The 23,718-nt window shown below is 43.0% G+C and overlaps 1 protein-coding gene across 1 annotated transcript; it reads left to right on the top strand.

The window, feature by feature from the left end:
• Positions 1-5,847: 5,847 nt before the first annotated feature.
• PABPC1L2B (poly(A) binding protein cytoplasmic 1 like 2B) lies at positions 5,848-6,897 on the top strand. Its single transcript, XM_066250046.1, has one exon. It carries the CDS (start codon positions 6,147-6,149, stop codon positions 6,747-6,749), a length of 603 nt encoding a protein of 200 aa, XP_066106143.1. The 5' UTR covers positions 5,848-6,146; the 3' UTR covers positions 6,750-6,897.
• The last annotated feature ends 16,821 nt before the right edge of the window (positions 6,898-23,718 follow it).

Below are 23,718 nucleotides of genomic sequence, written 5' to 3'. Positions count from 1 at the left end.
TATTTTCAGTCATCCCCCAACAGATGAGTCTTACTTTGTGTCCTAGTTTGCCCAATATGAATCCTGTGATAAACATGCTTATGTGTATGTCCTGATGTCTATAGGGCCAATTCCCATTTCTTCTCTGCCCACATACCTGTCTACAAAGGACTGTTTGCTAAATGGTCTAAGCATATGAAACAAAATGTATATTTATTCAAGACAATTTGATAAACATTGTTATTATTTGTTAAATAACAGAGGCACACTCAAACACTTTACATTTCTTCCTAAATAAAAACCTAAGGCTGCATTTTTGTTGGCCTGTATCCCATGATTACTTATTTTCAGAGGGATTTGGTAGGACAATGTGAATTGACAATTTCCCACCCTAAAATACAGTTATGCTTTTACTCTCTATTCCCCTTGACATGTGTCCTACAACTATGTCAATGAGAATTCGCGGAGACTTTGTGCAGATCCCCCTTGTAGTGTTTTGATTCCTTTTTGCATGTAGAGTTGATCTGTTGTTCCCACCACAGTACCCTACACCCCTTACCTCCTTCTATTCTTTTCACCTCTTTTCCTCCACTCTCTGAATGGCATCCCTACTCCTTTCTATTTCTCATGCCTGAGAAGAAGGAGGTGGGCCATATGGAATAGAAGAGGAGTGCCAGCTCCAAACACTCTTTGTCTCCATATCCAAACCTGTTTCTTTTTAAAGCTTCACTGAGAAATGAACAGAAAGAGAAATCCAAACCCTAACACACAGTCTTTGTTGTCTCATTTTAAACCACTTCCATGAACATGCAGTCAAGAGTACCAAAAGCAAGACCAAGGGAGGGCATTGAGGCTAGACGATGCAAGGCCTTGAAGAGAAGTCAGGTTTGGGGTAGGTTCATTCACTGTCAGTCCTTTTCAATCTCTTCTGATGGCTCATATTTTCAACCAAACTTTTTTTTGTAGTTTTTATTTTAGTTTTAAAAATTTTATTGAATTTATTGGGGTGACATTGGAAAACAAAATCATATAGGTCTTAGGTATAAAATTCCATAACACATCATCATCTGCATATCCCACCTTCTAAATGTTGTCCTGTCTCAGGGAATAGCCCTGCACCTTCTTCTGACTATACTCACTCTTAGGTGACCCTGCCTAGGCTCATGGCTTTAAATAGTTTCCTATTGTCTTGATAATTTTGTTTCTTCAGCCTACATTGAAAACAAATAAACTTTAAACCCGTAATATGTGCAAATAGAAGCTCTTGACACTCAACCCTCAACTTTCCTTCTCCCTTCTCCACATCTACCACACCCATTTCATGTAGTGTCTGTGACCATGCATAACACTTCCATGATCAAAACTTCCAAGAAAATCTTCTCATAGTAATCATTTATTGACTACTTTCAATTCATCAGCCAATGATGTCTCTTCTCTTTCCAAAATAACATATGAACTCATGGACTATTCTCCAAATTTGTAGTGCAAGTCTGGGCCAACCCACTGCCATTTCTCAACTGGACTACTGCAAGAGGGTCCAAATTGGTCTTCCTACTTTCTTTTGTGTCCTGCCCACATGTAATATGATCCACAGAGAGCATCCAGAGAAAAATAATTGAGAATAATTAGATGATGGCAGTCCCTTGATTCCATCTTCTCTCTGGCTTTCGGAGCACTTTGAATAAAAACCAAGCTCTTCATCATGGCTCCTTCCCACCACTGCACAGACCTCTGCTCCGTTCCTTTCCTCTTTCACTGTGGTCCAACCACACTGGCATCCTATCTACTTCTCTGATGACCCTCTTTTCTGCCACAAAGCCAGGGAAATTGCAGTCCTCCATTCTGGGCAAGTTTTTCTCTAGTTTGTAGCAGAACTGGCCACTTGTCCCTATCCTCAAAAAGGCCATTCCTAGAGTTTGACAGTTCTCTTGGGGTCTAGGTAGTGCATAGCAAATAGTCTTGTTTATTTCTGTGAGGGCATTTGTAGGAACCTTTCAGTATTTCTATATTTTCTGATATGTTTATTGTCTGCCTTTCCCACCAGAAAATAAGCTTCCTGAGTGCAGGGACCTTCTGACTAGAAGAATGGCTGGTACACTGTAGGCTTTCCATAAACACTTGTGGAATCATTGACTGAATGAAATGAGAAACACTTCCTCCCAAAAGAAAAGGACCTCTCTCTCCCTCCGCTAAAGTTGTACAGAGCTCTTCATTTTTGCCTCTGTCACAGTGCTTATGAGTCAGAACACTTTTGATTGAAAATGGCAGAAATTGACCAGGTTTTAACGAGAAAAAAAAGCCTCATTGAGACCTCTTGGAGAAAGGACCTGGAGAGCAACCCCTTAGCAGCTTTCCTTGTCACTTTAGTTGCCCTGTTCCTGTGCTGGAGGTTCAGGAGCCTAGAGATTGTCTTAAGGATTTATAGGTTTGGGGATTTGTCTGCCACAGCACAATTTCCCTGAACCTCTTCCTCCTGTTGTTTCATTGATCTCTATTGGCTCTGTGGACTGTTAGTTAAAGCCAAGGAAGGAGATCTTGTTGAATCCTGGTCCTTGAATTGATCCCACTTTTCATTTCTGTCCCTAAACAATGGGCTGAAAAGTTCTTGTCATAATCTCCACATCCTCTAACCTCCAGTAATCATGGCTTATGCTTTAGCCTGTGCCTCTTCTGATCTCTCCTTGGATGGCCACCTGGAATGGTGAAGTACAGCTCATCTGCCTCCTGCTTACAAGTAACTTAGATGCCACACCCCTAGAGATGGCTCCTAACAACAGTGACAGTTATCAGTTTGGTCAGGCATCAGCTGTACAGCAAAGTTTTCTTAAGTCTCTATACTTTTCCTTTGCTGACACTAGTCATGTCTAGGGGCAGAGGGTTGTATTTTGCAAGCTGGTGAGATACCTGTCTGTGTGTTTGCTCCTCACCTATCTTGTGAGGCTTTCCAGCCAGCAATGGGAAAGCTTTTACTGCTTCACACCCCACCGTGACTCAGTCAGTTCCACAAGTTCAAGGTTGTTCTATCATGTGCAACTGTCCAGGTCCAGCCAATACCGCCATCACAGAAAAAAGCTTTTTTTTACCCTCCAAAATTGCATGAGTGGGAGTGAGGAAGAAGAGAGAATATATGCTGGGCAGATGAAATTCTTTAGCCACTATAGTCCATTCATATAATACCTATAGACCTCTGTTGGCATTTTTTATTTGTATGGGCAGCTTGAACTTTAGTGGAGTGAGATGTCCTGAGAGAAAGCCCTACGGTTTGATGAATTTTTTTTATATCTTACCTCCTGGCCCACAGTTCAATGACCAGCTCAAAGTAAACCTGAAACCCTCACTTATGGAAAGAAAGGAGGGACAAAGGCAAGGGTTGTTCTGATTCTTCATAAGAACTGATCACATCTGCCTCCTTTTTGTTCTATCAGCTCTCACTCAGTTGTGTATGGGGAGGTACATGTGCATTTATGTGTGTGTTGATGGGTCTCCCCATTTTATCGACATATATAATAACATCGTATAATTTTAAGGTGTACAACGTAATGATTTGATATATGTATATATGGTGAAATGACTATGAGAATCAGGTTATTTTACATTCACCACATCACATAATTACACATTTTCCCCTTTGTGATGAAAAATTTTAAGATTTGCTCTGTTAGCTACTCTCTTTATTGATGTTCAAGTTGTACCCTTTCTAGAGATGTGATCATGCTATGCTCAATGGTGCCTATTAGCTTAAGTATGGAGTCAAAGCACCATACTTGCTTTTGAGGGCCCCATGTCTTTCAGCGCCATCTCTTGCCATTGGCTCTTGGAGACTATGAGGTCTGTCCACTCTGGATTTTAGGCATAACCAGAAGTGACCATGCATGTGCTAGTCTGCCAAAAGGCCTTGGACACAGAGTAATCCTTCTGTCTGGAATGCATTTCCTCCTGCCTCAACATGGTGAACTGATATTGATCTTTCAGAGCTTACCTTTGGGGTTTCATCTTCCGTGCTGCTTCACTTGGTTCCTACCAGAAACAGTTAGTCATTAGGTCTTCCTTTCTAGAAGAAGTGGGATTCTAGTCTCTGCCACACTCTATTCTAATGGTTGCTCACTTGTCTATTCTGTCAGCATTTGGCCCTGTGTGGCCTCTCTGCTATTATAGCACACACTGCTCACCTTTTTTTACCCCGCACAACAGATTCAACACAGCAACAGTCATTGTTCACTTATCACTGTCCCCTAGTCCCCAGTGCTAAGTACTTGATAAATTTCATAAATACTAGCTGGTGAACTGAGACCAGGCATCTCGTTCTAGAGATTTCAGGTTTTGGTTTTGTTTTGAACATGGATGTGCATTCCTTGGTTCGTGTTGGGAACCTCAGTATCTTGGAGGCAGAGCCAAGAACAAACAAGTGCTTGGGTCTAGACCAGGTCATGTCCCTAGCCTTTGGTTTAGCTTTCCTCAGGGTATCATTGAAGACAGCACTATGGGCAGGATGTTCTTGATTCCTCCACTTTCAAGCTGCATTTATTGAAGCTGAGTGAGTGGGAGGAGCTGTAGGGCTGAAGAAACCCAGGCGCCTAGCTATCTCAGTCTGGAGCAGAGGTAGGGTTTCCAGACAAGACTGTGTGCTCCCAAGCACAAGCTAAAAACCAGCCTATGTACTCCTGCCTCTCAGACCTTGGTATCCCTAAGGACCAGCACAGAACCTGCTGTATAAATAGTTTGTGAATAAGTGAATACATGTTCTTGTGTTGTCAATTTCCTCTTTCATTTTTTGCAGCAAAAGTATCTTTATTTACTTTTTAAATTTGTCTTTTTAAATTTATTGAGTTGACACAGTTTGCCAAACTATATAAGTTTCAAGTGTAGAATTCAACAAAACTGTCTTTTGCAAGTGTTGCAGAGGAGGGGAAGAGCTGGTAAGGAGGGCTCTTGAAGAAAATGGGTCAGCAGGCTACATGAGGAGCTTGTCCCACTGTCCTAGCTCCCGCTCTAAATAGAGGTTGTTTCTTTCGTGGCAGTGATGTTGAAATGTGTGTGTGTGCGTTGAGGTGGGAAGAAATCCTGAATATGAGAAAAACACTTTGCTTGGCTTTGTTTGGGCCAGGCAAGTGTATTCATAGTGCCACCCAACCCTTCTCACAACATACTTGGTACAATCGCATAAATGTTCTATGAGGAGAGGAGGGATAAAACAAAACTCCCTAAATTTAAGCTATATTCTTTTAGTTCACACTGGAGCCTTTTCCCTGCATACTCTTTATAAATATCTAGGTGACTTGAGCGGCCCAGGACTGACACTCCTGTCACCCCCAACCCAAGCTTCCTGGTCCCGCCCCTTCCCTGTGCCCCGAGGCCCCCCGACCTTGCAGCCCCCCAACCTGCAGCCTCGCAGCAGCGACAGGGGGAACCAAAGAGACAGAAGCCTTCCCAGCTGCCCGGACCACAGATGCCAACACCCCCTGCCCCCCACCACACACCATTCGCCCGCCCGCGCCCCGCACTCTAGCCCACGACTGAGCGGCGGTGGCAGCAGTAAGCTGCACGCTGTGGCGACTCGCAAAGGCGCGCTACGGGCAGTGCTCACCATCCCAGGTGACTTGGTCTCGCCAGATCTGTTAGCTCTGGGTCCCTCACCTCAGCTCTCGCTCGCCCCCTCCCCCGGCCCGAGTTCCGGCGCCCACCCACCCTCCTGGCCTCTGCCGCCTCTCCGCCCACCAGCTTGTGAGAAGGGAGGTCGCGGCAGCGGCCCGGCAGCAGTGGCGACCGTGGCGACAGCGGCGACAGTGGCGGCGGCGGCGGCGGCTGCAGCAGCGGCGGAGGCTGCAGCAGCGACCGTGGCAGAGGCGGTGGCGGAGGCCTCTGTGGCAGAGGCGGAAGCAGAGGTGGAGACTGAGGTGGAGGCCGAGGCGTCAGTAGAGGAGGCAGTGGCGGAGGCCATCCTGGAGAAGGCAGCAGCCGCCTTGGTCGGTGAGGATGCTGAGGCCACTCTGGCTGCAGCAGCTGTGGCGGTGGCAGAAGCCAGCGCGGCCAAAGCGGGAGCAATAGCAGGGGCTGCGGCGCTCCCTTTGGAGGACGTTGCGGATGAGGATGCGGAGGAGGTGGGAGCGGCTGCTACCACCGCGGATGCGGAGACAGGCGTGGGATCCGAGGAGAACCCAGACTTTCCTATGGCCTCACTATACGTGGGAGACCTGCATCCTGAGGTGACAGAGGCAATGCTGTATGAGAAGTTCAGCCCGGCGGGGCCTATCCTCTCCATCCGCATTTGCAGGGACAAGATCACTCGCCGCTCCTTGGGCTACGCATATGTCAATTACCAGCAACCGGTGGACGCCAAGCGGGCCCTGGAGACCCTAAACTTTGATGTCATCAAAGGCAGGCCAGTGCGCATCATGTGGTCCCAGCGGGACCCCTCGCTGCGGAAGAGCGGGGTGGGCAACGTCTTCATCAAGAACCTTGGCAAAACTATCGACAACAAGGCCCTGTATAACATCTTCTCGACGTTCGGCAACATACTCTCCTGCAAAGTGGCCTGCGATGAAAAGGGGCCCAAGGGCTATGGTTTCGTGCACTTCCAGAAGCAGGAATCCGCTGAGCGGGCCATAGATGCGATGAATGGCATGGTCCTGAACCACCGCAAAATTTTCGTTGGGAGATTCAAATCGCATAAAGAACGAGAGGCAGAAAGGGGAGCCTGGGCCAGGCAGTCCACCAGTGCTGACGTCAAGGATTTCGAGGAAGACACCGACGAGGAAGCCACTTTACGATGAAGAAATCCCAGGAGCGAGCCAGCCAGCAGAGCCAAACCTTGGCTCCCACCCGGTTTACAACTTCCTCTTTGCCCCCCACCCCCAACCCACCAGCAATGTATTGTATTTGGAAGGCAGGTCTCTCTCTCTCTCTTTTTCTCTTTCTCTTTCTCTTCCTCCCTCCTTCCCTCCCTCCCTCCATCCATCCCTCCCTCTTTCCCCGTGTGTGTGCGTGTGTGTGTGTGTGTGTGTGTGTGTGTGTCTTTCTCCCCCCTCCCTTTCACTCTGTCTTCTCTTTCCTTTCCTCTGCCCCCAACACCCACCAAGGGCATTGTGAAAAATTTTACTAATCTGTGCCACTTGATAAATTAGGCTCCTCCTGGTTTGGTTTAAAGCCCTTTCTCTCTATTTACTTCACACGTATACAATTTCATGGTAGAAAGATAAAAAAATAGAAGGAAATCAGATGAGGGAAAACCAAGAGAATAATTGATCCTCGTGATACTGCTACCCAGAGACAACCACTTTTACCTTTTCAGTGTGCTGTTTTGTCAGTCGCTCTTCACTCCCTCTCTCTCCCTCCTACTCTCACCCCCAGCATACCATCCCTTTTAACACACTGTATAGAATGATCCATGTATGTGGTGTTTCTTAACCTTTTACAGAAATTTAAACCAAACAAAAATCAACCCACTGAACTTTCCATGTTATTCCATAGGCTTCGGAAACGTCATCTTCAGTGCCTGCAGAGTGTATCGATGGACCCTAACTTTTTTGTAATTATTACTGCATTGTTGGACATTCAGGTGGTGCCTAGTTTTTTCCCTGTGTTTAAACCCAACGCTGCATACTCTGATGAGTGACCCCTTTTTTGTCAAGCCAAATCTCCACTGGCACACCGGACAGTCATCTTAATCATGTCATCTTAATCGTGGACTTTCAGGACCCACACATGGACATTTTAAAGAATTTTTCTGAGTGTTGCCAAATGGCTTCTTCATTGTATCAATTTGCATTCATGCTAGCCAGCACAGCTAGTAAAAAAAAAAGTATGCCCATTTCCCCTGAATAGTCTCCTGATCATTATAATTGCTGTGTGTGAGATTGTGTGTGTGTGTATGTATGTGTGTGCTGGCCAGCTTGGGCTGCAAACGACATTTTTCTATCCTTGGTTATTTAGCTGGATTTAAATAATGTTTATTACCTCTTTCCCCTCTCTGCCTACTTCCTGTCATTTTCCCCATGTTAAACAAACAAAAAAACAAAAAACAACTCAACTTCATTGCAGGGGAAAAAAATCACAAAGCAAACAAGTTAGCAGAAGAAAATTAATGTCACTAGTAATTAATCCTAATAATTTTCCATATCTTCATGAAACATTTTCATAAGTAACTGTCCATATTTTTATGTGATATATATGGGAATTTTAATGTATAAACTCCTTCAATATCTGGTTTTTCAACATAAATATATACTATAGATAGATATAGATATATGGTTAGATATTCTTTAACTTCTTTTCATGTCATTAAATATTCTTCTAAAATACTTTCCATAGCTGTTTAGTGTTCCAGAAGATGGGCTAGATAGAAGAATAGATAGATGTGTGGAAGCATCTCTACCGTTATTTAGATATAGTTATCTATTTTTTTCCCATGACTTTCTCATTATTGAACATCTGGGTGGTTTCTGTTTTTATCTTTTATTTATCCAAACCCAAACTGCTAATAATATCATTGCGCACATACCTTGCTTATATTCAAGATTATTTTCCTGAACAAATATTGCTAAAAGAATTGAAGTCTCAAAGGAAATGGAAGGTTTAAAGTCTTTTTGTTTTGTTGTTGTTCATTATTAAATGACTATTCACAAAGATTTTACCCTCATCAAGTTTGCAAATATTTTGAGGTGTCCTTAAACTGGACAATTTTCTGAACTTGCTATTGTAATTGTTTTTGCACTATCTTAATATTTTATAAGGGGAAATGTACCTATTTATTTTTATTTATTTTCAACATTTATTTTTATACGAATAATACAGTACCATAATAGAAAATTTTTTAACTGGTTAGGAAAAAAAATCAAAATCACTCCAAATTTTACCATTTGACAAAAAATTGAAAACGTGAAGTATGTACATAAATAAATAATGCCTTCAAATGTAATATGTATGGTTTCATTGTTGGATACTTTCACTATAATCAGTCTTATCATCTTTCTAAATATTCTTTTCTAATTTGTTTTTACTTTATGTTCCATATTCTGGATCAGGGGTCGGGGACCTATGGCTCGCGAGTCAGATGTAGCTCTTTTGATGGCTGCATCTGGCTCACAGACAAATCTTTAATAAAACAATAATAATGTGCCTGACCTGTGGTGGCGCAGTGTATAAAGCGTCAGCCTGGAAACGCTGAAGTTACCGGTTCAAAACCCTGGGCTTGCCTGGTCAAGGCACATATGGGAGTTGATGCTTCCTGCTCCTCCCCCCTTCTCTCTCTCTCTCTTTCTCTCTCTCTCTCTCTCTCTCTCCCCTGTCTATAATGAATAAATAAAATCTTTTAAAAAAAGTGCTAAAAAATAATAACCTTAAAAATATAAAACATTCCCATGTATTACAATCCATCATTTCCTCCCGCTCATGTTTATGGTTCCGGGTGGCTGGAGCCAATCACAGCTGTCCTCCAGGACAACACCAAATTTTTATTGGATAATGTGTAATGTACACGGGTCATTGTATGGCTCTCATGGAATTACATTTTAAAATATGTGGCGTTCATGGCTCTCTCAGCCAAAAAGTTTCCCGACCCCTGTTCTGGATGAACTATAATTTTTAAAACTCAACCTATTGATGTCTGTTTAAATTGTTCTGTTTTCTCCCTGGTAAAAGTAACTCTTTCAGGGACACATTTATAGCTGAATGCTGACATGTGGAAATATTTAATTGCCTAATATACCTTGCCATTTTGTTGCTGAATACTTCTTCCATGAAGGTTATGCCTATGAACAGTGTAAGTGCTCATCTTCTTAAGTTAATATTTTTTAAGTTGTAAGAAATTGGTTAAATACAGAGATTTCTCCTTTATTGATTCATTTTACAAGTGCATTGTTTGAAAAGGAGGATATACGTATTAAATATACACAACAACCAATTTGAAAGATTATTTTGCCTTTGCTTATTTCCCCACAAAATTTAAAACAAATATAGCATCACATTGAATGTATTCTATCAAAATTTTATTTTCAATATATTGGAAATACATCTTTGGTTACTTAGCATTCTCTCACTACTCACTATCATTGTGTAGGTGCATCAGAATTTGTTTAAATGTGTTTTCTTACTTTGGACTTTAAAATAGTTTATAAACTTTCTCCATTAAACCTAATCTCTGATGAATAATTTTGAGGCAGAATTACTGTACTTACATAAATACATGAATGTGTAATTGAAAAGTAAAGGCAGTTTAAAAAGTTTAACTATACCATCAAGTGTACTGGATACACCAATTTACACTTCCATCGATACTTTGACAGAATCCTATTATTCCTGCACAAATTCTTCCTTCTGTATTATAACCTTATTTTTCCGAATATAATAATGTAGAAATCATACCTCCTTTTTTGTTTTTCATTCCATTTTAAAAAATATTTTGTTTTACTTGTTACTCAAAGAATATAAATTCATTTTTAAAAATTATTCAACATTTATAGGCAAAATAGAGAAAATAAAGGTAGCATAAAAAACATTTAAGTTTTATGTATACATACATGTATAAAAGCATTGTATAATGCATACATTATTACATATAACATCTATTTTTTTATAGAAGATAACAAATCATATTTTACATCTTCACATCATTTCAAAATATTTATTCAGTAATAAGTAAACATTGATTATATTTTCATGTTTATTTTTCCCATCATTTATTTATTTTTTGTGATTCTTTATAGTTTTATTTCTTCCCCATTTTCCGTTACTGTATTAATGTTATATATGTGAATATTAAAGCCATTGCTAAAAATTTTGTTATAATTTTTTATGAAAATGTATACGTTTTGGCTGAGAAACAAAATTAGAGTAAGAATATGTTTAGAGTGCTTGTTATATAACCTTGCCATTTATAATCTTTGGCTCTTTTATTTGCTGCTTGTGGATCTAGTGTAACTTTCTTGCTCTAATTTGTTCTTGTCCGTTTCATCTCCTTTACACTATTTTTGTGAAATATGCCATGTGTGTACCATTTACAGTCCCAACAATACATGTTAAACCTATGGTTTTATACTATTGCATTTTATTATTATTATTATTATTATTATTATTATTATTTTAGCGAGAAAGAAAGGGAGACAGAGGTTAAAGACAGACAGGAAGTGAGGGAGATGAGAAGCATCAACTTGTTGCAGTACTTTAATTGTTCATTAATTGCTTTCTCATGCCTGCTTTGACTGGGGGGGAAGGGTGCTTCAGCTGAGCCAGAGGCTTGTTTGACCCTTTGCTCAAGTCAGCGACTTTGGGCTCAAGCCAGAGACCATGGAGATGTGTCTATGATCTCATACTCTAGCTCAGGGGTACTCAACCTTTTTATACCTACTGCCCACATTTATATCTCTGTTAGTAGTAAAATTTTCTAACTGCCCACCGGTTACACAGTAATGGTGACTTATAAAGTAGGGAAGTAACTTTACTTTATAAAATTTATAAAGCAGAGTTACAGCAAGTTAAAGCATATAATAATACTTACTTACCAAGTACTTTATGTCAGGTTTTTGCTAAGTTTGGCAGAATAAATCTTTATAAAACAGCTTACTATAGTTAAATCTATCTTTTTATTTATACTTTGGTTGCTCCACTACTGCCCACCATGAAAGCTGGAATGCCCACTAGTGGGCGGTAGGGACCAGGTTGACTACCTCTGCTCTAGCTGGTAACCTCATGCTTAGGCTGGTGAGCCCGCACTCAAGCTTGTGACCTTGGTAGCTCTCTATCCACTGCGCCTGGTCAGGCTACAGTTGCATTTAAAATAAGAAGAGTCAGATATGCATTTATATGGTATTTTGTAATTCTAGAATTATTTTTAGTGATTTTTTAGTTGTTTTGGTTCATTTTTTATTTCTTTGTAAATTCAAATTTCTGTGTGAAATGACATGCCTTCTTTAATATTTTTGTGAAGTGGGTCTGTGAGCAAAGAATTCTCTCACTTTATATTTATTTGGGAATCACTTTATCTCACCTTCATTCTTTGGAAGATAGTTTGCCTGATACAATAGTTTTAGTTGACAATTTTTTTTTTACACACTTTGACTATTACATTCGATGCCTGGTGGCTCCCACAGTCTCTGGTGATCAGTCACCTGCACATCTGACTCTATTCTGTTTCATTTAAATTTTATTCATGAAAATTAAATTTAATGGTGTGGCATTGATCAATAAGATTACATAGGCTTCAGGTAAACATTTTGATAGCATTTGAACTGTTGATGGTGTTGTGTGCCCATCACCCAAAGTTAAATCATTTTCCATCACTTATATTTGTCTCTCTTTACTCCCTTCCCTCCACCCCTTCTTTACATATCCCTCCTCCTTGTAACCACTTTTATTTATGTCCATGAGTCTCATTTTAATATCCCACTTTTGTGTAAATCATATAGTTATTAGCTTTTTCTGATTTACTAATTCACTTAGTATAATGTTTGCAATGTGCTTCCATGTTGTCATAAATGTCACTATGTCATCATTTCTTATGACTGAGTAGCATTCCACTGTATATATGTACCACATCTTTTTTATCCAATTCTATGTCAAGGGATACTTTGGTTGTTTCCATGTCTTGGCCAATGTGAATAATGCTGCGATGAACATGGGGGTGCATGTGTCTTTACGTACCAATGTTTTTTGAAATTTTTACAGTAGATACACAGTAGAGAGATTGCTGGATCATATGGTAGTTTTATTCTTAATTTTTTGAAAAACCACCATGCTTTCTTCCATAATGGCTGTACCAGTTTACAATCCCACCAACAGTGAAAGGTTGTTCCTTTTTTCTCCACAGTCTCTCCAACACTTGTTGTTACCTGTCTTCTTGATAATGGCCAATCGAACTGGTGTGAAGTGGTGTCTCATTGTAGGTTGGATTTTCATTTCTTTAACAGCTTGCAAAGATGGGCATCTTTTTATATATCTGTTGACCATTCCTATGTCTTCTTGGCAGAAGTGTTTGTTCTAGACTTCTCATTTTTCAATTGGATTGTTTGTTTGTTTATTGCTGAGCTCTGTGAATTCTTTATATATTTTGGATATTAACCCATTATCAGAGCTGTTGTTAGTGACTATCATCTCCTATTTGGTGGGCTACCTTAATGTTTTTTATTTTTTTTGTATTTTTCTGAAGTTAGAAGCAGGTAGGCAGTCAGATTCCCACATGCGCCTGAATAAGGTACACCTGACATGCCCACTGGGGGTGATGCTCTGCCCATCTAGGCCATTGTTCCACTGCAACTGGAACCATTCTAGCACCTGAGGTGGAAGTCATGGAGCCATCTTCAGCACCTGGGCCAACTTTGCTCCAGTGGAGCCTTGGCTGCAGGAAGGGAAGAGGGAGATAGAAAGAAAAGAGAGGGGGAAAGGTGGAGAAGTAGATGGGTGCTTCCCCTGTGTGCCTTGGCTGGGAATCGAACCTGGGAGTTGCACACACTGGGCCAATGCTCTATCGCTGAGCCAACCAGCCAGGTTGGTGTGCTGTCTTTTTGTTTTATCCTTGGTTTCTTTGGTATGCAGAAGCTTTTTAGTCTGATATAATCCCATTCACTTATTTTTGCCTTTACTTCCCTTGCTTTTGTGGTCAAATTCATAAACTGTTCTCTGTGGTGAAGGTCCATGAGTTTAGTACCGTAACATTCATTCTATAAGTGAAATAACAGTGTTTAAAATATTTTCAACCACGTCCACACCTAAAGTGTTTCTGAGAGAGAGAGAACATGCACAAGATCTAAGCCATTTTATAGCCAGCCAGCCTCAGGTTCTCTGAATAATTATTAAAAACTGTTTTTTGTTGTTGTTGCTGTTGAACAGTTCATTCTAATTTCAAGTAACAGATACAGTTACTTTGTTTGGACTGTAAGAAGAAATTCTTATCGAAGTCATCGTCTTTTGCTTGCATTTATCTTTGTATTATCTACTTTCTTCTCTTTAAATTTCTTTAACAACAAAAAATAAAGAGATTTTTGTCTTTGCTGCTGCAAACACAACAATGACCGCAACAACAATAAGGTGGTGATTAGGGCGGAGTGCCAGGGAAGGTCATCTTTAGAGCAAAATGGCTACCAATAAAGTAGAAAGGAATGATAGAGAAGTAGAAAAATCACCATTTTCCAATCATCAAAGTAATAATCAAATCAAACAAGATCTCTGAAAAAAAAATAAGGGCAAGGATAAGAGGTAAAAATATTTATTGAGAGTAGAATACTTACATAGTATCAAAATATCACAAAACAAACTGCTCATAAATCACAGAGAGACAAATATATACCTTTACAATGGATGACCTGTCCAACAACACTTATTAAGGCTTAATAAGTGATTAAACTGAGCAATAAAAATAGCAGCACAGGCAACTAGACACACTAGCCATAGGAGCTTCCAAATGTGATATAATGTGAATTACTCATCACCTGTTCTATATTCTTGCAAAAAAATGTTAAAAATAAATCTAAACAAGAGAAACCCATATTGCAGACACTTTACAAGAAAACAGGCCCTGGCCAGTTGGCTCAGTAGTAAAGCGTCGGCCTGGTGTGCAGGGGTCCCGGGTTCGATTCCTGGCCAGGGCACACAAGAGAAGCGCCCATCTGCTTCTCCAAATCTCTCCCTCTCCTTCCTCTCTGTCTCTCTCTTCCCCTCCCGCAGGGAGGCTCCATTGGAGCAAGGATGACCCGGGCGCTGGGGATGGCTCCTTGGCCTCTGCCCCAGGTTCTAGAGTGGCTCTGGTCGCGACAGAGCGACGCCCCGGTGGGGCAGAGCATCGCCCCCTGGTGGGCAGAGCATCGCCCCGTGGTGGACGTGCCAGGTGGATCCCAGTCGGGCGCATGCGGGAGTCTGACTGTCTCTCCCCGTTTCTAGCTTCAGAAAAATGCAAAAAGAAAAAGAAAAAAAAGAAAAAAAAAAGAAAACAGGCCTAGGTTGTTTCATGTCATTGTCATGAAAGATTTAAGTTGAAGTACTGTTTGGGACTAGAAGATACCAAAGAGACATGACAGCTGAATGCAATGTATAAAACCTGATTGAATTGATAATTCTCAAAAGGATATTATTGGAACAATTAAGGAAATTTGAATATAGATTGTATATGGACTTGGATGAATACTGTCACGACATTGTTAAATTTCTTCACTGTGATAATAGTACTGGGGAGAGGCAAGAGATTATCCTAGTTCTTGGGAGATACATTCTGCAGTAATTGGATGAAGTGTTTGGAACTCAGTGGTTATGCCAAAAAATGAAAAAGAAGAGATAAAACAATGAGATAATACAAATGTAGGTAAAAAGGTGTTCACTCTTCCACTTTGTGCATTTTCAAAATAAAAAATTTGAGGAGAATGGATTGCTTGTATTTTAGAATTATGCCTTGAAATATTTACCATCATAAAATAAGATGATTTTGTTATTTTCTTGAAAATGATCCAGAGGAGGGTGGAGAGGAGAAAATATGTATGAAATGAAATTAACTATGAATTGTTAATAGTTGGATTTGAGCAATGGATGATTGGAAGTTCCTTACGTATTGTCTCTTAAACAGTGGTTCCCACCAGCAGCATCTGCATTGCCAGGGAACTTATCAGAAAAGCAAACTCTGGGTCTCACCCCAGATTTTTTAATCTGAGACTGATAGATGTGGAGCTTAACAATCTATGTTTTATCAAGCCCTTTGAGTGATTCTAATGCAAACTAATGTTTCAGGAACAGTGCTACACTGAAGTGAACCTGAATATTGTTTGACATTTTGTATACTAATCCTATTTTTAAATGTTTGATATTTTCCACAGCACAATTGAAAGAAAGAAAGATAGATAGAAAGAGAAAAAAATAAATAAATAGAGAGAGGGAGAGAGAAATAAACTAAGAAAGATGAAAGAAAAGAAAGAAATAAGAAAGAAAGGAAGAGAAAGAAGAAAGAAAGAAAGAAAGAAAGAAAGAAAGAGAGAGAGGAGGGAGGGAGGGGAGGAAGGGAGGGAGGAAAGGGGGAAGGGAGGAAGGAAGGAAGGAAGGAAATAAAGAAGGAAGGAAGGAAAGAAGAAAGGAAGGAAAAAGGAAGGAAAAAAAACTATGAATCTCAGGAAACACATTTTCATATGGAAATGTTAGCAGCTATCTATTTAATATTAGAAACAACCCAAAGATGCCCAATTTTGCTATCTCTATTGGACCTTGTAATGAATTGTCCTAGACAGTACAGTAAGAAACTTGTGGCTTGATTTTTGTACTTCTGTTACTCACAGATTTGCAGAAAACCATGGAACACCTATAGACAAATCATTAGATATCACTGCAGGGGTCCCCAAACTAAGGCCCCCGCGGGCCACATGCGGCCCCCTGAGGCCATTTATCCGGCCCCCGCTGCACTTCTGGAAGGGCACCTCTTTCATTGGTGGTCAGTGAGAGGAGCATAGTTCCCATTGAAATATTGGTCAGTTTGTTGATTTAAATTTACTTGTTCTTTATTTTAAATATTGTATTTGTTCCCGTTTTGTCTTTTTCCTTTAAAATAAGATATGTGCAGTGAGCATAGGGATTTGTTCATAGTTTTTTTCTTTTTTTTTTATAGTGCGGCCCTCCAACGGTCTGAGGGACAGTGAACTGGTCCCCTGTGTAAAAAGTTTGGGGACCCCTGGAGTACAGCATGGTGACTGACTTTAAGATCAGTTTCTTCGGCCTGACCTGTGGTGGCGCAGTGGATAAAGCGTCGACCTGGAAATGCTGAGGTCGCCGGTTCAAACCCTGGGCTTGCCTGGTCAAGGCACATATGGGAGTTGATGCTTCCAGCTCCTCCCCCCTTCTCTCTCTCTCCCTCCCTCTCTCTCTCTCTCTCTCTCCCTCTCCTCTCTAAAATGAATAAATAAAAAAATAAAAAAATATAAAAAAATAAAATAAAAAGATCAGTTTCTTCTTCTTCTTCTTTTTTATTTTTTTATTTTTCTGAGGTTGGAAACAGGGAGACAGTCAGACAGACTCCTGCATTCTCCTGACCGGGATCCACCTGGCATGCCCACCAGGGGGCGATTCTCTGCCCATCTAGGGGTTCGCTCTGCCTCAATCAGAGCCATTCTAGCACCTGAGGCAGAGGCCACAGAGCCATCCTCAGCGCCCCGGCAAACACTGCTCCAATGGAGCCTTGGCTGCGGGAGGGGAAGAGAGAGACAGAGAGGAAGGAGAGAGGGAGGGGTGGAGAAGCAGATGGAAGCTTCTCCTGTGTGCCCTGGCCGGGAATCGAACACGGGACACCGGAATGCCAGGCCGACACAATACCACTGAGCCAACCGGCCAGGGCCAAGAGCAGTTTATTTCTTAAAGAGTCAAGTGAACTTCTATAAACTAGATACAAATAAAAACTGTCATTTTGAACAGATATCATGGACAAGATCAATAGTACTGTAGAGTATTTTAAGATAAATACAGTAAAAGATACACAAGGTCTGAAGGTACAAAATTAAGCTAAATACTAAACTGGAAGATTAAAAGGTTAAAGAAGACCCAAATAAATGGAGAAACAGTCCACGCTGGTGACTAGGAAGGCTGGCTATCACAAAGGTAGTCAGTTCTCCCATAACTGACCCATACATTCAATAAAAATGCAACCTAAATCTGTCTCAAATGAGTTTTCAGGCAACATGACATGCTTATCCTAACATTTATATGGAAGGGAAAAATGCGGAGAATAGTGAAGATACGCCTGGAGATGATACCTAAGACGCAGGCACTTTCTTTAGCAGAGATCAAGATGTTTTATCAAGAGGTAAAATTTAGGACAGTCCAACACTGGCACAGGAATAGATAAATTATGCAACAGGATTGGGAGCTCTGAAACACAGAAACACAGATATGGACCAAAAGGACTCCAGACACTGCCAAATGTTCGCTAAGGGTGAAAATCGCCATCCACCCAATTGAGAATCCCGGACATAAGAATGTGGATGCACATGTAATATTTCGCATCCAAAGAGAGAATAGTCTGGGAAACAAGGCTTGGAGAGCACAAAGCTCCACTCGACTTCACCAGTTTCTGGCGGGTCTAGTAAAGGGAGCCTGAGGAGCAGGAGGGAGGCAAAGGGGGCGGGACTTTGGTGGGTGAGCTTCCATGGAGCTCGAAGCTCATTGTTGCCCGGCCACAGCCACAGCGGAAAGCGAAGGCAGTGCTGGAAGCTCATGGGCCTTTGTGAAAAGGGCGGGAAAGACAGCGACAGTGTCCCAGTCTTCCCTCAAGTCTCTTGTCTCAGTCTATGGATTACAACCTGCTAGAGGCTGAGGTAAGCACAGGCTGAAATCAGGAAGAGGGACCCTCGGTCGATTGCCACCCTTTGTCTTTCCTCCTGCCCTCCCTCCCTCCCGCTCTGGATCTCCAACCCCTTCTTCTCTCTTCCACCTCAGCGGGGTACCTCCATCCGTTCCTGATGACCCACACTGCCCCTCCCCACTCAGCAGAACTGCTGTGTGAAGACTCATTGCCCCAGCTTCCTGAGCCCTGGCCTCTACGCCCTGAAGCAAGGCTCATGACCCTGCCTTTGATTCTGAGGAGGGTGGGGCAGTGAATGATAGGGCTGCTTGAGAGGAGGTGGTGCAGTCCAGGTGTGTGTGTGTGTGGGGGGGGAGTCGAAGCAAAAGTGTGTTCCAGCATAATTTTTGTAGCATTGAGTAGAGTATGGAAGGTTATTGGGGTTGGGTGCTGCGGGAGAGAACGCATGGCTTTGCATGAAAGCAGGGAAGGTGTGTTGGTGCAAGAGAACAATTAGCATGGTGAGGAGTTGGCTGTTCACAGATCAAGGTGTGGCATTTGCTACGGGGCTCAACAAACACGTATTCAATGAATAATCGAGAGAGGGGATGAATGAAAATAATTATTGAAAGAGGAGCTTAGGATCCATCAGAATAATATGATTTCATGTGGTGGCAAGGTCTGCCAGCTTAAAAGGGGAGCAAGGAAATAATTAAGATTCTGGTGGGCTGCAAGAAAACTACCAGAATAGAGTGTGATAAAAATAATTGAATATAGGGCATACAGAGACTAGTAATAGAATTGAGAGCCAGGGGCATAGATTCATGAGTGGGCAGTGAAAGAATACAGAAGATTGGGGAGACACTCGTGAAGGTGGATGCCAGGAAAATAGTTGAGTACAGCAGAGTATAGGATGATACATGATAAGAGCAACTGGTAATAGTTGAAGGGGGCACAAGAGTGCATGCATATGCCTGAAAATGGGGTCTATGTGGAGTGAAAGTCAGCAAGGGGAATAATAATGAGATTGAAATTATACAGGACCCCAGCCAAGAGTTTCCTGGAACGAGGCTATGCATGAGTGGGGCTTCCTGGGAAAGAGGCTACATGAGCAAGAAGGGGGGTGCAATCTGATTTCAGCAGTGAGCTGGATGGAGAAGGATACAGCCCCTTCAGATGGGGTTTGCCAAGGTCAGAGGAAGTATGTTTTGGGGTAGGAAACTATGTGGCCATCCTGACTTCTACTCCTGGACCTAGAACCAAGAATTCTGATGAAATGCCTGCTATGCCCTGCTGCCCCTGCGACTCCACCACTGGGCTTGAGACCAGAACCCCATGGGTGATTAAACTTGGCCTCAGAAGAGCTGTAAGTCACTGTGCCTGGTGCCACAACTACGACATCACTGACCAAACTGAGAACCAGGAGTGTTTCTACCTCTTCCAGGCTTGTGACTCTCACAAGTGTGACCTCTTCTCGTGAATATGCTGTCTGACAAGGGGAAGGGAGGTCAGGCCTTATCTAAATGTTACTGACGTTAGACCTTCGCTCTCCCACTTGACGGAGAGCCACAAGGTCTTGCCTGCTGAGAGTGCCTTGAGGACAGAGCAGGGGGACCATGTAAAGAGCCGCACCTCCCAACAATTGCAGCTTTGTCAAGAAGTTGGCCATTCAAGGAGGAGTTCCCAGTGAGTGTTTCTGGCCAGGGAGGGAACCTGGGTATGGATGGGTATAGGAAGCATGAGTAGTTCTGTCACCAGCCCTATTACCCAACTTTGATGTGGCTTTGGGCAAGTTGCTCCTTGGGCCTTAGCTTCCCCAACTATAAAACGTCTCCATGTCATCTACCAAGTGTTGGTGGAAAGGAGAAATCCATGCGTGTGTGTTGATGTGTGTGGTGGTGGTGAAAACGTCCAAGGTGAGAAGAGACCTCAGAAGGAAGATGACGTACAGTGGGGTGGGGTAAGGGGGAAATGATCTCCTAAGCTGTTTTCAGTCTCTCACAGCAGGGACGGTAAACGTCATTCCCTAGCTTAAAGCCCACCCATGTGCAACGCCCAGGGAGGTAAAGAGAGTCTGGGGCTAGTGGGGGAGGCTCCCAACTTAGCCACTGCCCAGACCCCTTCCTCTGTGTCTTCAAGGTCTGGGTTCTATCCCTAACCCTACTGCAACTTGCCATCTGGCCTTGGGAGAAAAATACTTCTCTATGGGCCTCAATTTCCCCAGCTGCGAAATGAACAGTAAGACTAGCTGGTCTTCAAGGTGTTCTCAGCTCTGACATTCTGGGCTCCTATCCTCATCCCAAAACATGCCCACATCTCTCCATGGCCTGCCTGCTACCTGACTCCAACCTGTGCTCTCTGCTCCTGCAGACGATCTCCCAAGGAGCTCTGCTGACCGGTCAGACCCCCAAATCTTTGTCTCTGTCCTGGACTCCAGCACCCTTGAAGAAGCAACTGACAAGTTCTCCTTCCAGGAATTCCCACAAGCCACCTACCCTGATCAACAAGATGTGAGTAGAGTGCAAAGGAGCATGGCGCTAGTTCTGTATTGTGTTATTGGGTGCCCATCTTTGTGTTTGATGCCATGGGAGATGGAAGGAGGAACTGGAGGCAGTGGTGGTGGTGGAAGAGGAGGTGGAGTAGAAGGGGAAGAAAGCGGCATCTCAGACTAACCGGCACAGACAGGGCTCTACAAGCTCTGACATTTCTGACTTGTGAGAAACTTTGGACAAGGGAGTTTAGGTCTCCAGGTCTCCAGGCCTCCATTTGTTTCTCAGTGTGCTGTGAAAGCCAACAATATTCTACACCTGTAGCATTGACAAGAGGACTAGCATAACACCTGCCACGTAGCAGGCCTTTAACAGATGGAGGCTTTTATTCCACATGAACCAGATTGATGGGATAGAAGGTCCTGCTGAAAAGGGGTCCATGATAGTGAGGGCCACAGAGGCCGAGGCAGAGTCCAGAGACCATTAGAGAAAGCCTCCTGGAGATGAGCCAACCTGGTCCTTCAAGTCCCATGGGGATTGGGGACTATGGAGGCAAGAACCAGTCCCTGAACAGGGACAGTAACCATACCTGTCCAGGTGCTCTGCAGTTTAAAACACAGATACCTGTGATTTCCCATAATCTTCACTGTTGCTCTGAAACTTTTGAAAAAACTGGCAGAAATTAGGGTCTCGAGGAAGATATAGAGAAAAGAGATAGGAAAGAAAACAGGCCAAGCAGAGGAAAGGACCTGCCCAAGCCCCAACAAGTAATGGTCAGCGGGCATGCATTCAGACTCTCACATTCAGATACTGCAAAATCCGGCCCCTCTCTGTCTACTGGTAGTGTGTGTCTTCCAGAGGGTTTAATCGCCCAGCCTCTCCTTTCATTGCTTCTAGACACTCAACTCTGTTCCTCCAACCCTATCCACCCTTGACCCTCTTGTACTGCAGCCAAGGGTTCTGGGAAAATAGTTGGGTCCAGAACCTTGGCAGGAGCCAAGGGTACAGCAAATTGGAAGAGCAGAACATCTCGGGTTGGGTGGAGCCTTCAGGGGACCTGGGAACTGAGGGGGCACTTGTCACATGAGGCACGGAGGTGTTGTTATGCAGTTCCTGTTCTCTCACTGCCTTTTCTTTGTAGGTCCCCACAGCTTCTGACCAGGGCTCGGTTTCTGACCTTTTAGAGAGGCAGCGACAGCTGGAAGCTGCCGAGGCTCTGCTGATTCTGAGAGAATCTTCCTAGGCCCCTTCAGGCTCCATCCTTGAGTTTCATCAGGTAGTTTGGTCCTTGAAAGGAGAACATGGGGTGGGAATAGCTGGGAAATGGGAGGCTGTTGTGGTAAGCGGGGCATAATTGGAAGGTCAGGGTTGGTGGGTTGAACCTCCCTGGGCCCAGGCACCCAAGCTCCTCAGTCTGAGGCCTGAAATAGCAGTTGATGGTTGTTCAGTGAATCATGAGTTTATCGATCTTTGTACTCAACATCAAATGTCCAGTGCCCTGATGTCAAGAAAGAAGGAAACTGGGGCCCTGAGAGTGGCAGGGACTTGCCCTATGGCAGTAGTCAGCAAACTCATTAGTCAACAGAGCCAAATATCAACAATACAATGATTGAAATTTCTTCTGAGAGCCAAAATTTTAAAACTTAAACTATATAGGTAGGTACAATGTTATTAACTTAATTAGGGTTCTCCTAAGCTGGCCTTTGCTAAACACTGAAGGGGCCAAAGAGCCGCATGTGGCTCACAAGCCGCGGTTTGCTGACCATGGCCCTAGGGCACGTAGCATATCAAGTGGAAGAGCCAGGTCTCCTGACTCTCCACCCAGAGTTTTCTACCCAAACCCTTGTCATCTGCTGTGGCCTGGGGAGGGCATATATAGGTGATAAGAACCTAGTCTGGAAAGGGATTCTGGTCCCTGTCTTCAGGGAACTAACAGTCTAAATGTGGAGCCCGGATGCCTTCACAAGTTGTGTTTTGCAGCTAAATCTCAATGATGGGCCTGTAGAGGAAGGACTGGTGGTGGTCTGAAGAGAGGTAGACACCTGGTCAGGCTGAGAAAGAAGGCTGGCCACTCCCAGACCAAAATGGTGGGTGGGGTAGAGTGTGTGAGTGAAGCAGCAACCCTGGAGGAACTGCTAGAACAGAAGGGGATGAGGTTGGAGAGGTGACCAATCCCCGAGGTCTGTCATGCCAGGCTTAGGAGGCTGGACAAGCAACTGTGGATGGTGAGGAGCTAGGGAATGTGTGAGCTGAGGAGCACCGTATTCAAAAACCCTGGGCTTGGCAAAAAGAAATATGATGGCTGTGATGGAGGGACTAGTGGAGGCACGACTTGAGGTGGGCAAATCAACCGAGGAAGATTTCTGTGCAATAATAATCCAGGTGGCCGAGCCTCGATTGGGTGGAACAAAAAGGAGGGAAAGGTCAAGAGGGGAAATGGATGTGAGCTGACCCTGACCCCTTCCTTTGTGTCTATAGCTCCTGCTGGAGATAGAGGGTTCCACCCTTCTAGCCCCTCTCCAACCCAGGCCAGCCAACTCTCTTTCTCTGCCTATTGGACATCTGGGGCACATCTCCCTCTTGACCTAGAAGTCCAGATGAGGAGACCTGTCTAGAGCACTGCCTGTTTATGTATTTGCAAAATGTTTAATGTTCAAATGCACACACACACACACACACACACACAGCCTTCAGGTAGTTCTATAAGCTTTCAGACCCTTTTTATTATTTGGGGCAATTTCTTGCCTGAGGGAAGATATTCTTGTACCTCCATCACTTACTCCCTTGGATCCTGGGGTCTTTAATGTCATATAAAAACAAAATTATGCAATCTAAGCTGGGTAGCCTCGAAATAGTGTTCGGTGTGTTTATGTCTGTATGCCAGCGTTTTTATCTGACTCGTGATTGTGAACATACCAGTGAACTCATGTATGTATCCATGCATGTGAAAATTTGATGATTCCCCTTCCCTATTTTTGTGTTTATGTTTTTGTGTGTGTGAACGAATAATAAACTCTT

This window comes from Saccopteryx bilineata, chromosome X (genome assembly GCF_036850765.1).
Source record: "Saccopteryx bilineata isolate mSacBil1 chromosome X, mSacBil1_pri_phased_curated, whole genome shotgun sequence".
In the NCBI taxonomy this organism is placed as follows: Eukaryota; Metazoa; Chordata; class Mammalia; order Chiroptera; family Emballonuridae; genus Saccopteryx; species Saccopteryx bilineata.
Note: the sequence above shows the minus strand (reverse complement) of the source record. Positions and strands in the feature narration are given on the sequence as shown.

Coding starts and splice junctions, on each gene's coding strand:
- PABPC1L2B (XM_066250046.1), top strand. CDS start 6,147: ATGGCCTCACTATACGTGGGAGACCTGCATCCTGAGGTGACAGAGGCA.